The following is a 22641-nucleotide window of genomic DNA, read 5'->3' on the forward strand; positions in this document are numbered from 1 at the left end:
TTGACTTATATGGACTATACCATTATTATGATAGGGGTGTGGTGTATTATGTTTTATGTAGAGAAGGGTGTCTATTGAATGGGAAGACAATACAATTGTTCTGTTATGTAACCTACAGTACAAACTACAAGGAACCATACAAAACATCAAAAACTAGCAATGCATGTACTTTTTATAAGGCATGTTATTATTAGGTACTGTGTTAGGGAATGCCAAGATTTTGTAACAATAGTACTATATTAACTAAAGATATTTTAAATAAAACAAATGTTATAGACAAATTTAATGAAGAACCATCTACTAACTGGATAAAGCCATTTAGGAAAAATAATAAACAAGTTGATCATAACGAGTGGTTTTCAAAGGCCCAATGCAAAACAACGTTAACGGAATATACTATGTATAAAGGAACTCCAAACCTTGAACAATATTTGTTAGATAAAACTAATTTTAAGAGTATCAATTTAAAATTTAAAGCAAGATCAAACTCTCTAGATCTTGAGGGTCGTCAAATCATAACACAGGATTATGTAAGATGTGTAGTACTAACGAAAAAGAAACAGTAAATCATTTTTTATTTAAATGTCCTTCATTAAACCCTGTTAGACAATAATTAAGTATGTACTGGGATAATTTTTGTTGGATCTCAGGAATTAAAACACCATTTTATGCTAGACAATTATTTATTCACTGAAAATGAAACATTAGGAAAAATCTTTGATTTTTATTGTAAAAAATATTTAATGAAAGCATGGGTTACTAGATCTACAATTTTATCAGCATTACCTCTCTCAACTAATTTATTAATATAGTAAACAAGCTACAGACATCTCTATGAGGATGTATCTGTAAGTTTAACAGACAAATTTCTTGTTTCTGCCTCAAAATAAAATATTTATTATACTAGTACTTTCGACCATAGGTCATCATCAGGTACCTGATTATTATTTTTATACATGATCCTGCCTATGCAGCACCTATTTCTTTCCTGATATCTGTAAGTTTTATTTATTTATTAGGCCTATCCTGTATTTTTGTTGTTCTGTTTTTATTTTTGTAGTTATATATTGTACAATTTACGTATTATGTATTTTCATACAGATCTAATTAATTAATTAGTTTACATTTTGTTTTGATGTTATGTATTAGTATTTAGAACTTTGTGGCTTATGTTATTTGTAAATTGGATGCACCATTAACTGATAAATGTGTGACACCGATATAAAGGTGATTCCTTTGAATAAATAAATAAAAACTATATAAGTAGGTATACTTACTTATTATATATAAAAACTAAACTAAACACTACAGTATAATCAAAATTAATGCATATTAAATACTAGGCCTGTGTTATTCCTATCTGGATTTAAACACTTTAAATTTTAGAATTTACAATCGGATTCGAAATTAGAAAATCTTAAGTACTACAATACAATCGGAATTAAAACATGTTAAACTACAATACAACTAAATACTACAGTACAATCGGAATCAAAACATCCTAAATACTACAGTACAATCGATATTAAAATATCGTAAGTAATTGATTTGTCTATGCAAATGCTTGACTCGTTCTACAGCGAACGGCTTGCCGATTATATTGGAAGACACCAATCATCCTCTTCATGGCGACATTATCAGCTCCGTTTTGCATTCGCTATTATAACGTTTTGATGCAAACGTTGTTCAATTAGAACATGTATTTCTACACAGAAACGTTTAAAAACGTGTTTAAAACGTTTTAGAAAAACCAAACCTAAAAACACGCAATGTCAAACACTGTGTTTTCTGGGAACAAAATGGTACAGATTCATTGACAAAATTATAATGTTTATTTGTTTTACTGATTACCTAATAATCAGTATGTGATAGATCTTATTAAATGTACTACTGTCATTTTATTAAATGTACTACTGTGTTATCGTTAGGTAAATTATATTTTTTATTTGTAACTGGAATAAAAACTTTCTTTATATACTTTCTGTATCTATAAATCCGTAAAAAATATTCAATATCCACCTTAGGGAATCCACCTAATATATTAAGGAAGGATGCCTAAAAATTATATAGAAATAAAGAGCCATAATATACTGTAGGCCTATTAACTTGAAAACTGAAATTAATTCTACAGCATGCAGGGCGTAGTTGTTTCCCTTTGTTGGTGAAACATAATGCACTAAACAAAAGAACAAAAGCAGCAGTATTTTAACACATTAACCAACTCAATTAATAAATGGGACACCCCTATTTTCCCATCTTTTTATAATGGTATAGTCCATACAAGTCGAGGTGGCCGAAAACGGCACCTGATCCAAAAATACATAAAACAATTAAGTTGTGGTTGTACCTACCAATACCATGCCGTTCCCAGTCTTTGTCCAGTTCTTTCGCTGCCTGCATAAAAATAACCAATGAACAAATAAAGTAGCAGTGGCCTTCATCCACTCAGACCAAGCGGAAATAATGGCTGACATCGCTTAATAGTTGGCCTACTGTACTTTGATTGGCCGAGACTATTGAAAATCCACATGTGGACGTGACCTAGTCAAGAAATTAATTAAACAGAAGATTTTAAAAATGAGAGTAACAAAATCAATGAAAACCAAAGTTCAATCAAACCAATTAATAGTCGCTGGCACAGAAAATATTGTTACAAGCCGTGACTAAGAAAAGAATGAAACATTATAACTAATTTATAGTTTTTAAATTTATCATTATTATAAATGCTGAAAATACACATGACATTAATCCAATGTTAGTAACTGCCAGTTGCTGATAATAAGTTTAACATTTAAACCACTCCAAGTATAAAGTGATATAAGAAATAAGCGATGGAAATTATCATTATAAAGATGTTAAAATTATTATAGGCATAAATACAAGGTGATTAATTCTTATATTACTTTTCAAACACAGATTTGTATAATATATTAGAAGAATGTAATGTTTGCACAGAATGGGCAGCTCATATACTGGATATAACGTTATAACAAAAAACATGTTTGCCTCCTAATTTTTACTAAAAACAAACCAGTTTCTCGCTTGGTGAAATTTCATGTATGTTTGTATATATAGTATGTAGCCTATGGTGTCTCATCTTGTGGCTCAACATCGTTTGTGTTTTCACATTTTAACTCTTTAAAATGCACATGTATTCCTAAATGCTCTTTCAAATCACTTAACTCAAATTTTTTTCCACAGTGTTCACATTTGAATTTCATATTGATGTTCAATAACAATCTTTTTTATGATGCTTACTTGTTAAATTCTTTTTTATGAAGCTGTATCTTTGATTCGTCTTGATTGCGATGTCATTTCTACATAATCATAGACTGCAAGTCTAAAAATGACAATTGTGAAAATTACAGTAGGCTTAGTGAATTTATGAATACAGTTTTTTCTGGCTATAGGCTTTGTGAATATGCTTATACAAAGGCAAAGGGCGAAATAACTGTTGGTCGACTTTATATTACCAATGTTGGGTGAGTCTGATACGTTACGAAACAAGAATATGTCTAACTTCACGACTATATATACTCCATGGGAAAAGTAATTGTATTGAATATAAATCAGCAAAACCAATTAGTGAATGTGATGACGCCCTAACCTCATTTTTTATACATCCCTTCCCACATCAGGCACAGAACATGAATATTACTTTTTAAATTTTACGAAAACAATCCAATACATGTAGTTAGTTAATAAAAAATGCACTATTGTCGTATACCGCTAATATTTGTTTGGATTGCTTGCCTTGGTTCAAACACCTTTAACAAGGCCATATATATTAGCCTATCTTGATAAATACCACAGAAAATGTAAATTAACATAACAATTAACAATCGTTGATTTGGTCTAAAGTGACGTTTCGGCCAACAAAGTGATACGAGTTCATGTCACCTCTGATACTTGTGTTGAAACATGGTGTATGATTTGATTAAACCATTAATGTTAAACTTGCAAAGTTTTAAATAAAATAGAAAAACTTCATAATATTAATTGTAAAACATTTATTTCTTGTTTGCATGGTTTACTAAATAAAGTAATTCTGAAAAGTTAATACATTTATTTACATGGCTTTCTTTCCATATAAAAAAATATTGTAGCAATATACAACAAAACTACGAATTTCATGTTTTTTTAAATGAAGAGAAAACACTGTTGATCTTCTATTTTGTAATGAAATGAATCATTTAAAAAAACAAACACTAACAATATACAATAAAACAATTTAAAAAATTGTTTTTATTTTATAAACTGAAATAACATTAGTAAAATACTGAATGTAACAGAATGGAAAACATGTAAATTTCATTTGGATTAAATCATTTTAACTGAGCAAAGAATAAAAATTAATATTTGCTTTTCAAAAAAATAAAATAATTAATATATTGAATATAAACTAACAAGTAACATGTAAAAATAAAATTGTTTGTAAAATAGTAAATTGGAATTGGATTTCAATTTGTAAAAATAAATTAAAACAATTATTACACATTCTTTCTTGTTACGAATAAAAAAATGATTCCGAGAATAAGAAACTCAATCTTGTACTTGTACAGTTCAGATTGTCACTGTGGAGTTCCTCTTGTGCGGCTAAATAATATTGACATTGTCACTGTGAGAAGGAAAGTTGCCCTTTGTAGCTCAATGCTGAGGTGGTCATTGCGAAAGGGGAATCCCTTCTATCTAACAAAGTATTTAACTGTCGCTAGGCATATTTGACTGTTCACTCGCAAACATCACGCGGTCATCAAACTTCAATGCACATAAACAGCATAGAGTGTGATAATTAGATGGAGTGATTAACAGCCCAGTCGAATGTTTATACTGTAGAGAATTCTCTAATGTAGGCGAGTGTTGAGGTCATCACTGTGGAAGGGGAATTCCCCTAGGGTCACCAACACCAGCGTCTGTGAGATTCTTAATCAGTTGAGCTAGCCACCTTTTAGTTGAGTTGTCATCTTTGAGTACAACACCAAATGTACTATCCTTTAACTGATCAGGCAGGCATTGTCGAAGGGCCTCTCGTGCTCTGAAAAAAAAAATGAATGAATTACTTTATTTCATAAATTTCAACACACATACAAACAATAAAAGGCAACAAATACCTTGATTTCGCCAAGGAGTGGCAAAAGAGGCCATCTGATTCTGTCTGGTCTATTTTCAAATTATAAAGATTGCTAATTAAATTTAGTGTCTGGGTTCACGGATTACACCATTATTGGACAGGGATTTTGAAAGATCTTTCATCTTAATCCAGGTATAACTAGGCTCTATCATGAAGCATTTTTTCTTTGTCCCAGGCACTGTTCTTAAGCTTTGTCTACACTATCAAACTAACAAAAACGTGTGATGTGCCAAAATATAGTACTGATATGATGTCATCATGTCCATATATGGGCACATCACATTTTGTTGTCGCATAAAGTTTGATAGTTATTATATTATGCAAACTGGTTATAATTGTGAAAAGTTTTCTACTAAAAGGTTTCAAAAAACCTGTAAACAAGGAGTATACCTGGGGTTATCAGAGAGTCTTAGATAACATCTAACAACATGTTTCAACAACCTGGCTGATGGCTCTTTTGCCAGAGCCAACACCATTTTACCCTAAAAGAAACGAAAAACAAATATAATCATTAGGTTTAAAAAATGTTTTGTATTTTTTTTCAGCCTGATGTTGTAAAATACACTGATCTTGGCTTTGACAATGTGATATTGTTGTGACAAGAGCCCTCTATCTCTATTTCAATGTAGCTATAGTATATTTTCATTTGAAGTGTAAAATGGGTAAATTAAAAAAAAATATTGTGGACCAGGTATGCTTTTTTTCTATGGTCTATTTTTGTCAACAACATTAGCTCGGTCTACACTATCAAACTTTTTTTTGTGATGTGCCCATACAGTATATATGGACACAATGATGTCATTATCACTACCATATTCGTGCACATCATCATCATTTTCAAAACTAGCTTTATAGTGTAAGACAGAGCTTAAGCCACACAATATACTGCACTTACTAGTATCATTGCAACATGTGAGAAACGTTCATAAGTTTGACAAATATACGATAACCCAGTTTCATCCAGTAGAATCTTCTGTAAAATAAATGTTGCAACCTGAAAGACAAACAAAATTGAATTGGTTTGAAACAAAGGTTGTAGACGCAATGCAATAATTAAGCATTATTTTGTTATTCAGTTGGCAGGGACTCAAGCTTTAAACAAAGAAAAATAAAAGTACATAAAAGCAAAGAATCTATAAATGATATCTGCAAATAGGTATGGAAAGTGTCTATTTTTGGCAAATCATTAAAAATTGCATATTTAAATTTCAGAAGATGATGGTGAGGTTTCAGATCAGAATGGTACTGGGTATGATCAACTAGCATTTATGTCACCAACTAGCCATCCATTCATATAATGTACTGACGAAGAATTCAATCTATGGCGACTGTAGAATGAACCCGACATGACTTTTACTGTAACTACGACTTTCAGCTGACAGAAATATTTTATTAGTTGTATGATGCAATATTCAAATGTGTCATGTACGTTTATATAATGTTAGTATAACATTCAAAAAGATAATATAGATATAAGGAAGAAAAGCAAAGCGATTATGAAGTGACTATTCCAGATAAAACATGCAGTATAGTAAAAATTAGGAATTATAAATGTTAGGCGATCTTGTCAAAGGTCTATAGCTTACCGTTTTTGATAATTCACTACCACTTTCCATAATTCTTAAGCAAAGTGGAATAATTTCAGTTGTAAGTAGAAAAGTTATCACCTCTTGTTCATCAGTCTATGAAAATTTAAAATAAATCATTAGTAAAACAAAACCAAAACAGAATTTCACATTGGTTATTTTTGTAATAATCAGCGCACTTTGTGATACCTGTCACACTTTGCAATAATAGTTGTTATAATAACTGATCCATCAAACGTTATTAAAAAGTATAACAGGTACTAAAATATGCGAATATTAAAAATTCGACGTGACACACAATTATCAAATATAACATTTTGTAATTAATTTTGTGTGCAATTCTAATATATTATCAATAATATTAAATGATAAAATATACCACTTTCCTCCTTGACTTACCTTTACAAGTGCTCCGATGACCCCTAAACTGGTCAATCGGAGATATTCAAATGGTCTTGTTTTGCTGACCGTATGCAAAAATGGATAAAGAAATAGAGGAATATGAGCTGAAAGTATAAAATATATTTGTATTCAAGGTTATATTATTTTTTAAGTCAATGTATTTCAAAGCTTGGTTCCCACTAGATGGATTATTCAAACTGTCACCTATCATTGATCAACGCGCTTGTCCTAGTGGAAACCAACCTTTAGGTTAAGAACACCAAAAAATGTTAAAATTCTCCTATCTATAAAAGGGAAATCCTTAAATAGTTATTTGTGTAAAGAGAATTGTGTGATTTATGAAATAGAGTTAACTTGGTCTTTCCTTATTACCATAGTAAACTAGGATAGATGAACTGTTGTGAAAGCTATAAACTAACCTTGTAAAAATGCTGATCTTGTTTCGGGATGAGAGGCCACACACTGCAACAATGCCAATGCATTACATACTCTGTTTGATTGATGAGCCTATAAGAGAAGAATAAAAACGTTTAAAAATGAAAATTAATAATACTGTAGCAGATAAAACGGTACTACAGAATTGATTAACTGATAAGACATTTATTCCTGACTGAAAGCAACATATATTATACCAAAGTATGCAGTCTGGATCAAGTCAAGAATTAAAAACACACTTGTCACGATATTGATTGGTTGATCACTTTATTTCAGAATAAAAATTTAATATACAACAAATAACACTAAACGAAAAATAGGATTTTCTCCCATTTAGTGAAGAGATTTGAAGACCGTAACAGATAGTTCATAGTACACCTAACAAGATCATTTCCACTATTCAAAACTCTTCTTCTAAAACCATATGACTTTTTGAACAAATTAAGATGATAAAATACTGAAGCTGCTTAATTTGAAGATATTTTTTCCATCATAGTATATAGTTTAATCATTTCAACACTTACTGTTAAACTTGGTGGGTTTATAAAAGGATAAATATTGACAATTTCTTGAAGTAAAGCTGCGACTGTACCGAATGAGTGCCATAACATAGGAGCCAAGTCGGGTACAACCTCTCGCTTTTTACTGCAAACAAAAATGAAATAAAAATTATTAAATCATAATTTTAGATAGTATTTTTAAATAATTTAATATGTACAGTGGTATAACAACTACGAGCTAAACCCAGGGGGGGGGGGGGGGGGACAAAAAGTTCAAAAATATGTGGATTTATTCAGAACTTTTTTACCTTAATTCTAATAGTGCATTTTCTCTTGTGTCTGGACTGGTTAGTTCCACGATCCATTGGTAGATTTTTTCTCTATCAACTGGAGCTAATGTTGGCGGTGTATTTGTATTTGGAATAGCTGTTGTACCAAGTCTCTGTAATGTGAAGTATGGAAACAAATTTGTATTATTGTTCTGTCAGCGTTCTCAATTAATTAGTCTATAGGGTTCATGGTACAGACAGTATAGTTTTATTAGTCAGTAGTGGTCTATATTGCCTATAATAGTATTATAGGCCAGTACCAGGTTTATTTTATATTTAAACAATTTTATTCTGTTAAGTTATTTAATATTAGGCTAGGCCTAACAAATAATATTATGATTTGTTGCATTATTTAATATCAATGTAGGATATAATATAGCTTAAGTAAGGTTATCGATCTTTTGTTTGATCAAATACTATTTTCACAATTTAAATTGAGTATTTTGCATCAAATTGCGCAAAGAAATCCTTTTGCAATTTGGAATTGCACATACAGTATTACACAATCATCAATTATCATCACTGCATCACTTTCGGCCCTCAAAATTTGAGCCAAAAATGGCCCAAGAAACTTTGGCCGAAACGTCTCTGGATTAGTCGTCCCTTGGCCGAAACGGCCATTGCAGCCTGATTCCAGGCTAGTCTAGATAGGCCTACAGGCTTACGCAGCCGACAGTAAAAAACAGTTCGACTGACTCACTCATGATAATAATTTAGCCTAAAAACTAGGTAGGGAAATCGTTATCGATTATTAAAACAAAATAAACATAAAATACCTGTTGCACACTTGTGAGTGAGTGCATTTTACTCTTTAAATAAGTATAATATTATGGCTTAATTAATAACTAAAAAAGATATTTTCAACTCGATCGTTTTCGTTCGAATCCTTCTTTTTTTTCTTAAAAATTCTCTCAACCGTAACGAAGAACAGGGCAAAGGTTAAACAAGAAATAAATTTGTATTTTGTTAGTTAAAAAAATATGTTACTTTCTCTTAATTGATTAGTTTAATAGTTTTAGAGTATTATAAAACGTTATAATATTTTTTTATTATTTAATTTCTATTTTACACTGTTAAAATAATTAATAATATTTTGCCGTTCCTTAATCTAGGCTAAAGGTCAATATAATTTGTAAACATTTCGTCACTGGTATTTTATTGAGAAAACGGATTTTACGTCCTTTTCTATTTATATTCATCATAAAACATAACTATAAATGCAGTAAGTAATAGTTCCATTTCATTTATAACACAGTGTAGATAATAACAGTGAACTGTGTATCTTTACTATTATATGAAAAATTATACAATCATTTATAGGTAATAAATAAAATGAACTCGCAAACGAAGTTTTCTTGTTTTGTTGTGACTGCTTGTTGTTTGGCCTGTGTGCCTGGCCTAAAAAAAAACCATTCATAGAGTAGACTCTAGGCCTAGGCTAGGTTAGGTAGTAAGTATGCATAGGCCTAAAATACTGCTAGAGTAGAAGGCTAGCTAGGCATAGTCCCAATCCTCTTATAATAATATTAAGTACTTCTACTACTTTACTTACTGAATTATCATTATCATCACTCGCCTATATAAAATTATATTTTAATTTAAGTAAGTACCTCAAAAAGTATGCAAACACATACGGTAACAAACAAAGAGCAAAGCAAACAAAGACTGAGTGTGAGACTGGAAAGGCTTCTCATAATTAAATAGAGAGCAAAGCATTTAAGTAATTAAATTGTTATTATTAAATGTTATTATGATCTTATATAACTCAATGATTAAAAAGTTAAGTTATACTGTACATATTTATAAGCAATTAACTGTTGTTATTAATTATGTCTATAATTTTATATACTGTAAATTAAAAAGTTAAAGCCCCCTTCCCTACGTTTTTTAGATCTAATTTAAGATCACAAACTATATTTAATGTAAAAATAATACTATATGGTCCTATTGCGATAACTTTATTCGTCTTTAAACGGTTAAAAATGTGAAAAATAAGTCGATTCTAATAATTATAGCGGCCCGCTATAAATCCCAAAATGCATTGCGCGCGGATTGATATTTTTGTTTTTCACCTGTAATTCGCCCACTTTTCGATCGATCGTGAGGCCAAAACAAATGGAAGACTCCTAACTTTTCAGCGAAAATACCGGGTTTTCCCCAATTTGTATCAACGGAGTCTGGCAAAAATAGAAAGACAATTAATGCAGCAACTATACAACGTCAGGCTAGGTATAAAGCTAGCGTACGATGTTCGTACGTTACCGATGTTTACCAGCTAGGCCTACAAAACTAAGCCTAGCTAGGCTAGGCCTAAGACCGTCCACGAGAGGTCGATCGCCGCGAGCTACTTAGGTAGTGCATTGTTTCTCACTTTTTATCATAATTTACCATAAAACGTACATTTAAGACAAGGAATGACATGGTTTAATGTTTTTAAAGTGATATATATGTATTATTTTCCAAAAAACGTCCAAAATTGCAGGGAAGGGGTCTTTAAGTTATGCACTGTGCATACAGTATTTATAAGCCTAAATGCAAGTATTAATTAAAAAAAAACGTTCACAGCATTTAAATTTTAATATTTTAGTTATAGTCAGAGAAACATGAAATCGGATGACAAAATTAATCATAATTGGTTCTTGGACAATTTCCATTGTATTATGCATACAGTATTTATAAGCAAAATGAAAGTAATTAATATAAAAAAAAATGTCACAGAATTTTAATTTATCATAATTGGTTCTTGCACAATTTTCATTGTTAAAATCACACACAATTAAGGCATGATTTCAAAATGTTGAGAGTTGTCAATTCTGGGAAAACATTCCAAGACAGCCTACAGGTACTTTACCACCATATGTTGGTTCGACAAATTCCCCATCAAACCACACAGAATCACAATGAACCACATCAAACCCATGGCTTTACTTAACATCATATTTTCTCACCAATTTCCTACAGAAATGGGTTTTTTTTGGAGGCCCGATCTCAATAGATGACTCGTCTTACGATATCATTTATACGACCGATTTTCCGTTATCTTTGAATTTTTGTTTTTTTTATATAAATGTTTTAAATTAACTCTTTAAATAAGTATAAATAATATTATGGCTTAATTAATAACTGAAAAAGATATTTTCAACTCGATCATTTTCGTTCGAATCCTTTTTTTCTTAAAAATTCTCTCAACCGTAACGTACAGGGCAAAGGTTATGTTTTAAATTAATACTGTAAATCTTTAAAAAAAAATAATATTATTTGCTCAAATTTTTTTTTTAGCATCTTTGAATTATTATTTTTTTTAATTTAAATGTTTTAAATTAATAAATAAATCTTAAATATTTTTTTACCAACAAATTTTTAAAATTAAATAACCATCTGGTTTGTTTGGTATTGAATGTCCATGGATGCTTATGGACTAAACTTCAAATCTGCAACTGAATTTGTTTGTAGTATTACAAAATTATTATTTTTTATTTACCTTTAGTAAACATTAAACAACAGAAGTGGTGATTATTGGTGTGGGTGTTAAACGTACGGAAAGATGGAACATCTAGAGACAGGGTATCGCAGACTGGAAACATTCCATGACGACGATGATTCACCACCAGATGAAAGAAATGTCTTGGACCATCATGTTCCCGATAATGGAAAAGGTGAAATAAGTACAGAATTGTACTACTATCAATTGTTCTATTAATGACTGTGAAAATAAATTAAATTAACTTTGTTGTAGAAAGTGTATACATGGTAAAACACGCACTAAACCTCATTTGCATTACCACTTTTTTTAAGAGAAATTCTTAAGATATTTATTATTATTAACTTGTATAGTAAAAATTATTTTAATAAAATATTCAGTTAAAGTCAAATATCTCACATAAGTGTGATTGTTCAATACGACCATCAGGACTCTGGTTTAACTACTTCAGAACACGTCATAGAAGAATTAAAAAAGTTCCAAACAAAGAAATTATTTTAGCATTGTACTGTACCGTACATCACATGGCTTGACATTTGTATTGTACCATACTTTTAGTATCTCTTTGCTCACATATCTGGCACTACTGTCCATCAAATTGAGGTTAATACACTGTAACATCCACTTTACACACCTACATTTATATTTATTACTAGATGAAGATAACCTTATTTTAATGTGATAGTGAACTATCATAGATAATAGCTTACCCAGCTTCACTTGTATACCCAATTTAATGTAAAGCTCTGTCTACACTATCAAACTTTATATAACAAAAAAATGTGATGTGCCCATATATGGACATGATGATGTCATATCACTATACCATATTTAAGCATATCAGCACTACCATATTTGGGCACATCACACTTTTTTTGTCAAACTAGTTTGATAGTGTAGACATTATTTAAGCAATTCATGCATTGTTTTTTTTTCTTTCAGCTCCATGGAATCATATTGAGAACCTGGATGAATTTTTCACTAGAATATCCTTTGAATTTTGATATTGTTCAATTTTGATTGGCTTAATTTTGTAAGATAAACAATCTATTAAATAAATCTGAACAGTAGAAAATATCACGTTATCTGAATCAACTTTCTAAGTTCTATACTCTTTTTTATATAGCGCCGATAAACAAATAATTTTTATATTATGCTGGGTAAAAATTTAATAAAAAAGCTGGATGTTGTATCGCTTTGAAATCTGTTCCACAATACGAACGAGCCTACGAATTGCGAAAGCCCTTTCACCATACTATTAGTAAGTACAGTAGATGCTCTGTATTCAAACATGATTGTAATGATGTCTGTATTTTAATCAGGCAAATCTTTAAAGAGTTCCCAAAATGAAAAGACAATATTACTTTCAAATCATACTTAATGTTTTAATTATTTGAAATTACTTGACAGACATAGTTAAAAGCAACTATCCAAAACGAAACTCTCCATAATGAAAATTTCCCATGAAACTATTAATTGCCAAAGGTTAGCGTTCACTGTACAATATAAACCAATATCCTTTTCATGATAATTTGACCTTAACAGTTTATTTACATTTACCAGTACCATCAGAAACATGGTTATGCCTGCATGATGCTCTCACAAATACTAGAACTTGTGTAAGATTATTTTTATTTATCTTCATATTATTGTGTAGTAAATAATAAAAGTATATGGTATTTATGGCATCAGCTGTAGTTTAACAGAGGCCTTGGAAGTAAATTCAACTTCACATTTATTTAAATGTCACGAAAGAGGATACAGATATTGTACCTATACAATCTTACTTATGTCTCTTAAAAGCCTTTGAAATTATATATATTTTTATTTATTATTTATAACAGTTTTACTAACTATACTTTACTGGTCACTGGTAATCTTAATATCACTCCTTATTAAAAGGAGCCAACAAAGCTCTAAATTTTTACCTTTTAAATTGCAATAATTTTTAAATGTTTAAATTTAAACAGAACGGTATTACACTAGTAGATATCTCACACTTTAATAAACATGTGCTTTTCGTTAAATTTCAAATTCAAAACCATCTCAACAATAATAACCTTTTTTTTTATTTCAGGCAATTTATATTCATTGTGATGTTCTCACTATTCATGCTACAATGTGTTAATTATCCTGTACTGTTTGGTGAAAAAGTAAATGGTTTACACAACAAAACAACAATATCAGATACCATTGAACCATTAAACCAATGTTTTAGTCAGTAAGTATGGTGTTGCTTTCTTCTAATAGGCTTTCATGTTTTTTAATTTCTTCTCTCCAGTATTTATGGATGGTAATGCTCGGTTATGTATTCGTCGTTTGTATTTGTCTTTATTATAATTTCTTCATTTATAAGTTTGTTTCGACATTGGTTTATAATTTCTATATCAAACTAGTCTATCTCTAGATGAGGTACTATTTTGTACCTGTACATTTTGCCTTTTTATATCTGTCTTACAATATTATATTGTAATAATGTATTGAGATTATTTAGTACATTAATAATTATTACAGTATGTGCCTATTATCTGAGAAAATCCAGTGATGAATGGCATCTATGTTTATTATGTATATTCTTAAGCCCTGTCTACACTATCAAACTTTATGTGATACAAAATGTGATGTGTCCATATATAGACATGTTGATGTCATAACACTACCATATTTGGGCATATCACTACCATTTTGGGGCACATCACACTTTTTGTCAAATTAGTTTGATAGTGTAGACAGAGCTTTAGATTATCATGTTTTGTTGTTTTTTTTTTGTAGTTTAGATCCAGTATTAGTAATCAGTTTAATAATTGCAATCATATTTTGGTTGCATCGCTTCACCCGTGTCGTCTACAATGCATTGAAGTATTGGGAAATACGCTCCTTCTTTCTTACTGCTCTCAAAATTCAAACTGTAAGTTCTTGTGTTTATTTTGTACTCAAATGTTTATTTTCACACCATTTTATTAATATCAATAGCAACACTAAACATGTCACTATCAGTGCTAGAAATAGCAATAGCAGTACTAAAATAGAAGCACTAAAAGTATCACTGTCAGCGCTAAAAATAGCAATACCAGTGCTAAAAATAGAATTATCAGTGCTGAAAATAGCAATAGCAGCACTAAAAATAGCAATATCAGTGCTAAAAATATAAATATCAGTGCTGAAAATAGTAATAGCTGAAAGGGGAAAAAATATCTTATTCAGCAAAACAATAACATCATCAAACTGGAAACATTTGCAAAAAATAAATAATAAATATCTAAAAGCAATATTCATTTGTGTTTTTTTTTTTGCCATTTTTATGCCATTTAAAGCTTTAACCAATTCTGCGCCTGAGTGAAGTGTTTGTTATCATATCTGTCCACTAGGCTTTGGACTTCCAAGCACTAAAAAATAAACATTATCTTTGAATTACAGTAGCCTTGGCCTGTAATTCCAAGACTCATATAACTTAATAATTCTTCCAATTTTAATAATAATAATAATAACTCACTTTTGTGGAAATGAGAGTTCAATATCAGTATGAATATTAATAATTTATTTAATTAAAAAAGAATATTTGTTCAATTGACATTGTATGTAGGATGATTTACCAAATCACACTTGGCATAGTGTTCTTCAGAGAGTGCAACGTGTGCAAATTGAACAGAGGATGTGTATACACAAAGAAGATTTAACAGAGTTAGGTCGGTGATAAACTTGATAAATGTCTTTTGGAAATCCACTCACCAATACAACATTATGTTCACACCAATAAACCCATATTAATCGTAAAACCTCGGTCCACACATGGATCTGGTTTATTCACTGTACCAACATAACATAACATATACCCATGGGTTTAATTTATCTGGGTGGAGCTGGGCGGAGCTGGGCAGGAACTCACCCACCTTCAAATTTTCTACTTACCCTAAATATTATTTTATGATCTTCCACCCAGCCCAATTTCAGCATAGTACCCACCCAATAAACCTCTAGTTACCAAAAAGTATCTTTTTATTTTTTCCCATCCACCCTTTTTTTGACATCACCCCAATATTTCTCTAGTACTGGTACATCCCTGAATACCACCAGATAATTATTTTTAAATATTTGTATATTACAAGCATCGACTTCAATTATTTATATCTTTGATTTCTATAATTTACAGACATCTATCATAGGATTCTGCGATTCAAGAATTACATGGTTGCAATGGTTAATAAATCTCTTTTACCTCTTAAGTTTAGAGTTCCCTTTTTAGGTGAAGTGTGAGTATAATACAATTACTGTTATTGAATATTAAACATTATACATTTATTAATTCATAAATAAATATAATTAGCAACCTTTTAGGATTAGCCAATGAGTTACAAATAGTCAGCCAATGAGGGAGTTTAATAGTCACATCCAATCAGTGAGTCAATCAGATTAGTTATGCATTGAGCCAATCAGGAGGCTATAAGATTAAATAATAACAAGTTGTGAATAAATAAAGAGTAATGGAAAACAGATATATCCCATAATGTTTCCTATTTTGTTTGATCTCATTTCATTCAAGTTCCACATTTATTTAGCAAGAGCATCTTCATGTAAATGAGTATATTTGTTCGAATGTTTATATTTTAATAACAAAATTTAATATTTTTCAGTGTATATCTGTCTAATGGACTAAAATACAATCTTGAAATTATATTATTTTGTAAGTACTTTTATAATTGTTTTTTCATACCAAGCTTCCCATTACAAATTCACTATTTTAATTGTTATGAATTTTGCACACATGCTCATATTATGTTTTCTTGACTTGATAATTTATGTAATATATTATCAAGGGGGACCATGGGCGCCATTCAAGAATTATTGGCATTTGCGTGAGGAGTTTAAAAGATCTTCTAACAGAGAAAAATTGGCAGAAGAGTAAGTAAAACTTTTATCGGTATTGATAAATATTATAAATTTTTTTATTGACAATGACCTTTGATCTCACATACGTAATAGTGGTGCAGTCAAACTTAAATTAAAGCGCTGTCTACAAACTTGTTTGATAACAGTGTGATGTGCCCAAATATGGTGGTGTTGTGCCCAAATATGATAGTGATATGACATCATCATGTCCATATGGGCACATCATATTTTGTTGTCACATAAAGTTTAATAGTGTAGACAGAGCTTTAAACTACACAAAAATTAAAACATTATGCAGTGCGGACAAACATATTTTATCTTGAGTGTCACTAGGTATTGTGGTGGGATGGTGTTGCATCACTATTTGCTAAGAACCAATTTGATTGACACTTAAAAATGTTCTATGAATATGACCATAATAAAAGCTGTGTTGTTTATCTATCTTTTTATTAGATTATCTAAACACATTCTATGGATTGGCATTGCAAACTTTGTACTTTGCCCATTTATTCTTCTATGGCAAGTTTTGTATTCATTTTTCCATTATGCGGACCTGATAAAAAGAGATCCAGCACTCCTCGGTGCAAGAAAGTGGTAAGAAATAATTTAATGAAGGACAACTTTACCGAGAACCATATTTTGACAACGTATTAGGGATACATATGATATCATAACAATTGCAAAATTTATGATTTCGCTGTTCGCTCGCCGTACAGCCGTTACCGTTAATTGCTGTGATGCTATGTGTGCATAGCAAAATCTACCTCATGAGTTTTCACTGTTGATAACATACAAGAGATGGGTACCTGTCATTTCAATTGCTAATTTGAACTGTATGTAGGCCTAAATTTGCCAAAATGTTTAATCTGTTATTTGAAGAAACACGTAGGATATCCTCCTTTTGAAAGTATTTTTACATGTTTAGAATGTCCATGTTGAGGCACATCGAATCAAAGTAAATACTTTGTTTGTATGGAGTATTTCTTGTGTATGTGAGTGACATAAAGCATTACTGTATTGTTGACTTAAACTTCTACTTACAATTTGCAGGTCATCATATGGTAGACTTTACTTGAGACATTTCAATGAGTTGGACCATGAGTACCAAGCTAGGTTAGTATACACTTGAGAATCGATTATAACGTTTTAAGCCTAGCAGACCTTTGTTTGCAAACTTTGCCAATGTGAAAAGTGTAGTCATGTGAACCTCAGATGGACCAAGGCAATCTAACAACAGGATGCTGAGCTCTGGAGATCAAAGGATTTATCTGTGGCTGCGACATGATCAGTTCCACATCTCCTAAACTTTTTGACTTATTTTCGATTGGCCAATTGGCTTCCTCAAATGTTTGGTTAACAGACACAGTGCATAGAATATGTATATAGTTCAGTACTATTGATATTTGTCGCAACCAGACATAAGTTCAAAGGACTGTTATGAGTTCCTTACTTGGCAAGGAGAGCTCAGCGTCCTGTTGTTGGATTGCCTTGGATGAATGGCCTACAGTAAACACAACCTTTTCCAAACAGTGGCTAACTCAGAGTTTGCAAACACTAGTTTGTTTGCTAATGTACAATAGGCTTAATAAGCATTGCCAGCACTACCATCAGCATACAATTTACTGCACATCATTACTTGATTTGTAAATCAAAAAAAAAATTATTGAAAAATGATAATACTATGGTAGTAGCTGGATCTCAATAGAGATACAAATAAAATAAGCACAAAAACTAAATCAAAAGAATAAAGTAAAATATCTAGAAAGAAATTTACAGTGCAAGTCCTCATTACTTGATTTTTTTTTTCAGGTTAAATCGTGGTTACAAACCAGCTACTAAATACTTGAATGCATTTATGTCCAGTATACTAACAGTTATTGCACAGTAAGTTTATAGGCCCTAGGTCATTTATGTCCAGTATACTAACAGTTATTGCACAGTAAGTTTATAGGCCTTAGGTAATTTATGTCCAGTATACTAACAGTTATTGCACAGTAAGTTTATAGGTTCTAAGTCGTTGATCGTCATATATCGAAAGCTCCATATTATAAAATAAATTATGAATATCAATTATGAATGTCTAATTCTTTATTTTATATTTTCCTTTTTGCAGGAATTTGGCATTTTTCGCTGGATCTATTTTAGCAGTTTTAATTATTCTCACAGTTTATGATGAAGATGTATTGACTGTGGAACATGTTCTAACATTAATGACATTACTTGGTAAATGCAATTCAACAATTAATTAAATATAGCAATTAAATCAATGGATTGAAATCAATGAATTTATTCCAGATAAAAACAATCTGCCTTGGAAATTCCACATTAGAAATTCCAAAGACAGATTACATATTATATTCCATTCCTAGCTATACCGTCCTATGGAGAATCCTAGTTAGTACGATTGTTAAGCTGATTGATAGCGCGCACGCTATATGTGTATTAGAGTGTTATATTTGGCCAAGTAGAGTTGCCATTTATTATGAATTTTATGTGTAAGAGTATCATTTTGAAAAAAAATGTTTAATAAAGTTCGTTTACGGCTGAGATAGTGCATTGGTTAATTATTAATTAACTTTAGTCTAGTAAATCTGGTTTAGTTCAATTCTTATCACACATTTCTGTTATGCTTAGGTTTGGTTGTAACTGTCTGCAGAACTTTCATACCTGATGAGGTAAGAATGTTATAAAACTTTCTTTTATCTGACTTCCATTACTATCATTTTTGATGTGTTGTTAGTATATAGTAGACTTTAATAAGCATTTGACAGGTTTGTTTGTACTAATATATATCGGCCTTTAATGATAAATCAAACTTCATTTGACAAGCGACACCCTTAGTCAGTAAGTCACTTGTTAATGCTAGTGATTTTTCTCTTTCAAGTGCAAAGTTCTTGTCTCTTTTGAATAGGATGTCACAATTATCAGCTCTGAACCAGCAATTTATTTATTTTTTTTAGAACATGATTTGGTGTCCAGAAACATTGATACAAAGTATCCTAGCTCAGATTCATTACATGCCAGACAATTGGAAAGGCAATGCCCATACGTCAAGAGTCCGTAATGAATTCTCGCAACTTTTTCAATATAAGTTTGTAAGTATAATTAATCCACGTGTTTGACTTTATCCAGTTCACAAACAAAAGTGGTGAATACATGAAGTATAAGGCAGTAAGTAATAATCATTTCTACCACCAGAGAGCCATTTAGCGAGTGGCCTCAAACCCTGGCCGATTTTATTTTTACTATTATGGTTCCTTATTCTCTTTTGCCCCATATTTTTGTGTCCTGGAAATTGCCTGTTGATAAGTTTTCAACTGTATATCATGATAATGTGTGTAATTATGTTAGAAAATGGTTTATAACTAAATGTCTTTAATGACGTTCTAATATTAATCATTTTCCATTTTTATTATTACAGGTATACTATCTAGAGGAGCTTGTAAGTCCAATTGTGACACCATTCATATTATGCTTCAGTGTGAGAAAGAGAGCCTTGGATATTGTTGATTTCTACCATAACTTTACAGTAGATGTAGTAGGTGTTGGAGACGTGTGTTCTTTTGCTGAGATGGATGTTAGGCGACATGGAAATGCAAAGGTACAGTTATATTCCACTTAATTTCAAGTGTAAATGTCCAGCAAAAAACATTCGTCTTCTGCTGGTACTTTATATTACTTTTAGTACAGTTATTTTCCTCTTATTTTCAAGCGAGTAAGCTAATGCCCACTATTATTAATATTCTACTAGTACTTTAAATTTTTTGATTTTGCTTTCAGTGTAAACATTTACATAATTCAAAATACATCTGCGTACAACTCTTCATAACAAAATTTTTCTATCTTTTTTCAACTAAAAGTCGTGGTTAGTCATGTCTCGGGTCCATTCTATAGTCGCCGTACAGATAGGCTGCTACATCAGTATGCCTATGAATGGATGGCTAGTTGGTAACAAGAACGCTAGTTGGTCATACCCAGTACTGTTTTGATTTTATGATCATTCGAAAAACCACCTCACGACATTATATGTTTTGGTTTTGCTTTCAGTGGATGTCTGAAGGAAAGACAGAATCAAGTCAATATCAACAAGCAGAAGATGGCAAGACTGAACTGTCACTCATGCATTTCACTGTAAGTTTATATTGAATATATAAAATAAAATAGCGAAACTATGTATTTTAAAAATATATTTTGACACACATCAAGAGCAGAAGATGGCAAGACTGAACTGTCACTCATGCATTTCACTGTAAGTTTATATTGAATATATAAAATAAAATAGCGAAACTATGTATTTTAAAAATATATTTTCACACACATCAAGAACATGACATAGGTAACAATCCAAGGCTTTCAAACTAAATATCATGTGAGACATAGACATAAGCTCTGTCTACACTATCAAACTAGTTTGACAAAAAAAGTGTGATGTGTCCAAATATGGGCCCATCACATTTTTTTGTTACATAAAGTTTGATAGTGTAAACGGAGCTTTAAATTTGAACCAAGGATCTGGGATCAGTAAGCAAGTTAAACCACCTAGCTACAGTGCCACTACAGTGACTTGTTTAGTTGTCAAATGACGAAAAAGCGTGCTTAACATATTCTTATAACTAAAAAAATAATTGCAATACAATTCTTGATCTTTTGAAAAAGATTTACACCAAAATTTGATGATTTTTTGATTTACTTATAGATGACAAATCCAAAGTGGAAACCACCGCAGCAGAGTAGTAAATTCATTGGTGCTCTTAAGGATCAAGGTAAGGTACATTGAGGAAAGGTCAAAGGGTGACAGGTCAAATTTGGAGAGGTCAGGGGTCACAGAGCGAATGGCAAGAGTTTGATTAGGTTAATTGGTCACAGGGCGAATGGCAAAAATGTGATTAGGTTAAGTGGTGAAAAAAAAGGGATGAGGTTGCAAGAGGGCTGGGGTCAAAGACTTGATTAGACCAAGGAGTAGCTATTCAAACAATGTAGTTATTGCAAAAGAATGTGTATGGATATTGTAGATTAAAATAAAAAGAAAATATCCAGTTGAGCTGTTCATATATTACCCAGCTCTTGTTTTTTGAAGGAATAAATGTATTATTTATCCAGGATTTTGTTGTTATTTTTGTCTTATAGCTCATCAAGACATGCAGTTAATGAGTACTCTGGATGCCCAGAACACAGCATTGGCAACATCTATTCATTCAATTACATCTATTGAAGGGGTATGTATGATTGGACACTTACTGACATGTGACACTCTAGAATCAAACTTATCATGACAGCTATCAGAAATCCTTATTACGTAGTCATAGTCCTTCTACTGTAAACTCACTATCATCATGTTTAGAACTGAACCACATATTATAAAAACTGTTAAATACTTATTATATAGATAATTTTCATATATAAAATTGTATTTTCAGTACAATAGTATCCTAAGCAGTTTAGCTGTGCAGCAGCAATTACCAGCAGGGGTACAGACCCCACTTGGCCAGCCACCAATTTCCTTTTTTCCAAGTGTAAGGATAGCACAGCCTGGGGCTAAACCAAAGGTTAAAGGAGGCATAAGCGCAATTGAAGGCCCTATTTCAGAGGAGAGTTCAGGCTTACTTAGCAGGTATCTTATTTTTGCATTGTTGTAAAAGAAACATACAACTTAGAGAACTAGTACTATTACATGAAGTATTTATATTTCCCCAATTTAAATACATATGGTTGTTTTTACAGTATTCAAAGTACAGGGCATCTACAGGGAAGTATAGGTGGCTCAGGTAGCCTACAGATTCCCCAGCCTACAGCCGGAACAAGCTCAGCTTCTGATAATTTTCAAACACTCGATATGAATTTCAGTGCAATGTACATGCATCAGGTAAATATGTATTGTATTTTTTGCATT

General features: G+C 31.2%; 2 protein-coding genes across 3 annotated transcripts in view; one reads left to right on the top strand and one right to left on the bottom strand.

The window, feature by feature from the left end:
• Positions 1–4209: 4209 nt before the first annotated feature.
• Positions 4210–9294, bottom strand: LOC144839489 (CCR4-NOT transcription complex subunit 9). The gene is made up of 9 exons (XM_078694868.1): positions 9160–9294; positions 8363–8496; positions 8079–8199; positions 7539–7626; positions 7117–7223; positions 6718–6813; positions 6027–6125; positions 5522–5613; positions 4210–5035 (listed from the first exon to the last, which is right to left on the bottom strand). Exons 1-9 carry the CDS (start codon positions 9184–9186, stop codon positions 4870–4872), a joined length of 930 nt encoding a protein of 309 aa, XP_078550994.1. The 5' UTR covers positions 9187–9294; the 3' UTR covers positions 4210–4869.
• A 228-nt stretch (positions 9295–9522) lies between these two features.
• LOC144840230 (autophagy-related protein 9A-like) overlaps positions 9523–22641 on the top strand; it is a 209063-nt gene continuing 195944 nt past the window's right edge. For both annotated transcript variants that reach the window (XM_078695975.1, XM_078695974.1), the window contains exons 1-22: positions 9523–9605; positions 11871–12039; positions 12807–12850; positions 13419–13483; positions 13942–14085; positions 14637–14772; positions 15448–15550; positions 16015–16114; positions 16496–16545; positions 16679–16763; positions 17205–17345; positions 17802–17864; positions 18561–18635; positions 18865–18974; positions 19386–19426; positions 19712–19846; positions 20173–20352; positions 20799–20882; positions 21448–21514; positions 21879–21967; positions 22169–22362; positions 22473–22614. In XM_078695975.1, the coding sequence (XP_078552101.1) occupies positions 11928–12039; positions 12807–12850; positions 13419–13483; positions 13942–14085; positions 14637–14772; positions 15448–15550; positions 16015–16114; positions 16496–16545; positions 16679–16763; positions 17205–17345; positions 17802–17864; positions 18561–18635; positions 18865–18974; positions 19386–19426; positions 19712–19846; positions 20173–20352; positions 20799–20882; positions 21448–21514; positions 21879–21967; positions 22169–22362; positions 22473–22614 (2160 nt within the window). In that variant the 5' untranslated portion in view covers positions 9523–9605; positions 11871–11927. The remainder of the gene's footprint in view (positions 9606–11870; positions 12040–12806; positions 12851–13418; positions 13484–13941; positions 14086–14636; positions 14773–15447; positions 15551–16014; positions 16115–16495; positions 16546–16678; positions 16764–17204; positions 17346–17801; positions 17865–18560; positions 18636–18864; positions 18975–19385; positions 19427–19711; positions 19847–20172; positions 20353–20798; positions 20883–21447; positions 21515–21878; positions 21968–22168; positions 22363–22472; positions 22615–22641) is intronic.

Source organism: Antedon bifida, chromosome 4 (assembly GCF_963402885.1).
Source record: "Antedon bifida chromosome 4, ecAntBifi1.1, whole genome shotgun sequence".
In the NCBI taxonomy this organism is placed as follows: domain Eukaryota; kingdom Metazoa; phylum Echinodermata; class Crinoidea; order Comatulida; family Antedonidae; genus Antedon; species Antedon bifida.

Bases quoted from the DNA above. Each gene is read 5' to 3' on its own strand.
- LOC144839489 (XM_078694868.1), bottom strand. From the start codon at position 9,186: ATGCACTCACTCACAAGTGTGCAACAG. The intron at 8,200-8,362 runs GTAAAAAAGTTC...TTTTGTTTGCAG, and splicing joins AATGCACTATTAGAATTAAG to TAAAAAGCGAGAGGTTGTAC. The intron at 5,614-6,026 runs GTAAGTGCAGTA...CGTTTCTTTTAG, and splicing joins CACATGTTGCAATGATACTA to GGTAAAATGGTGTTGGCTCT.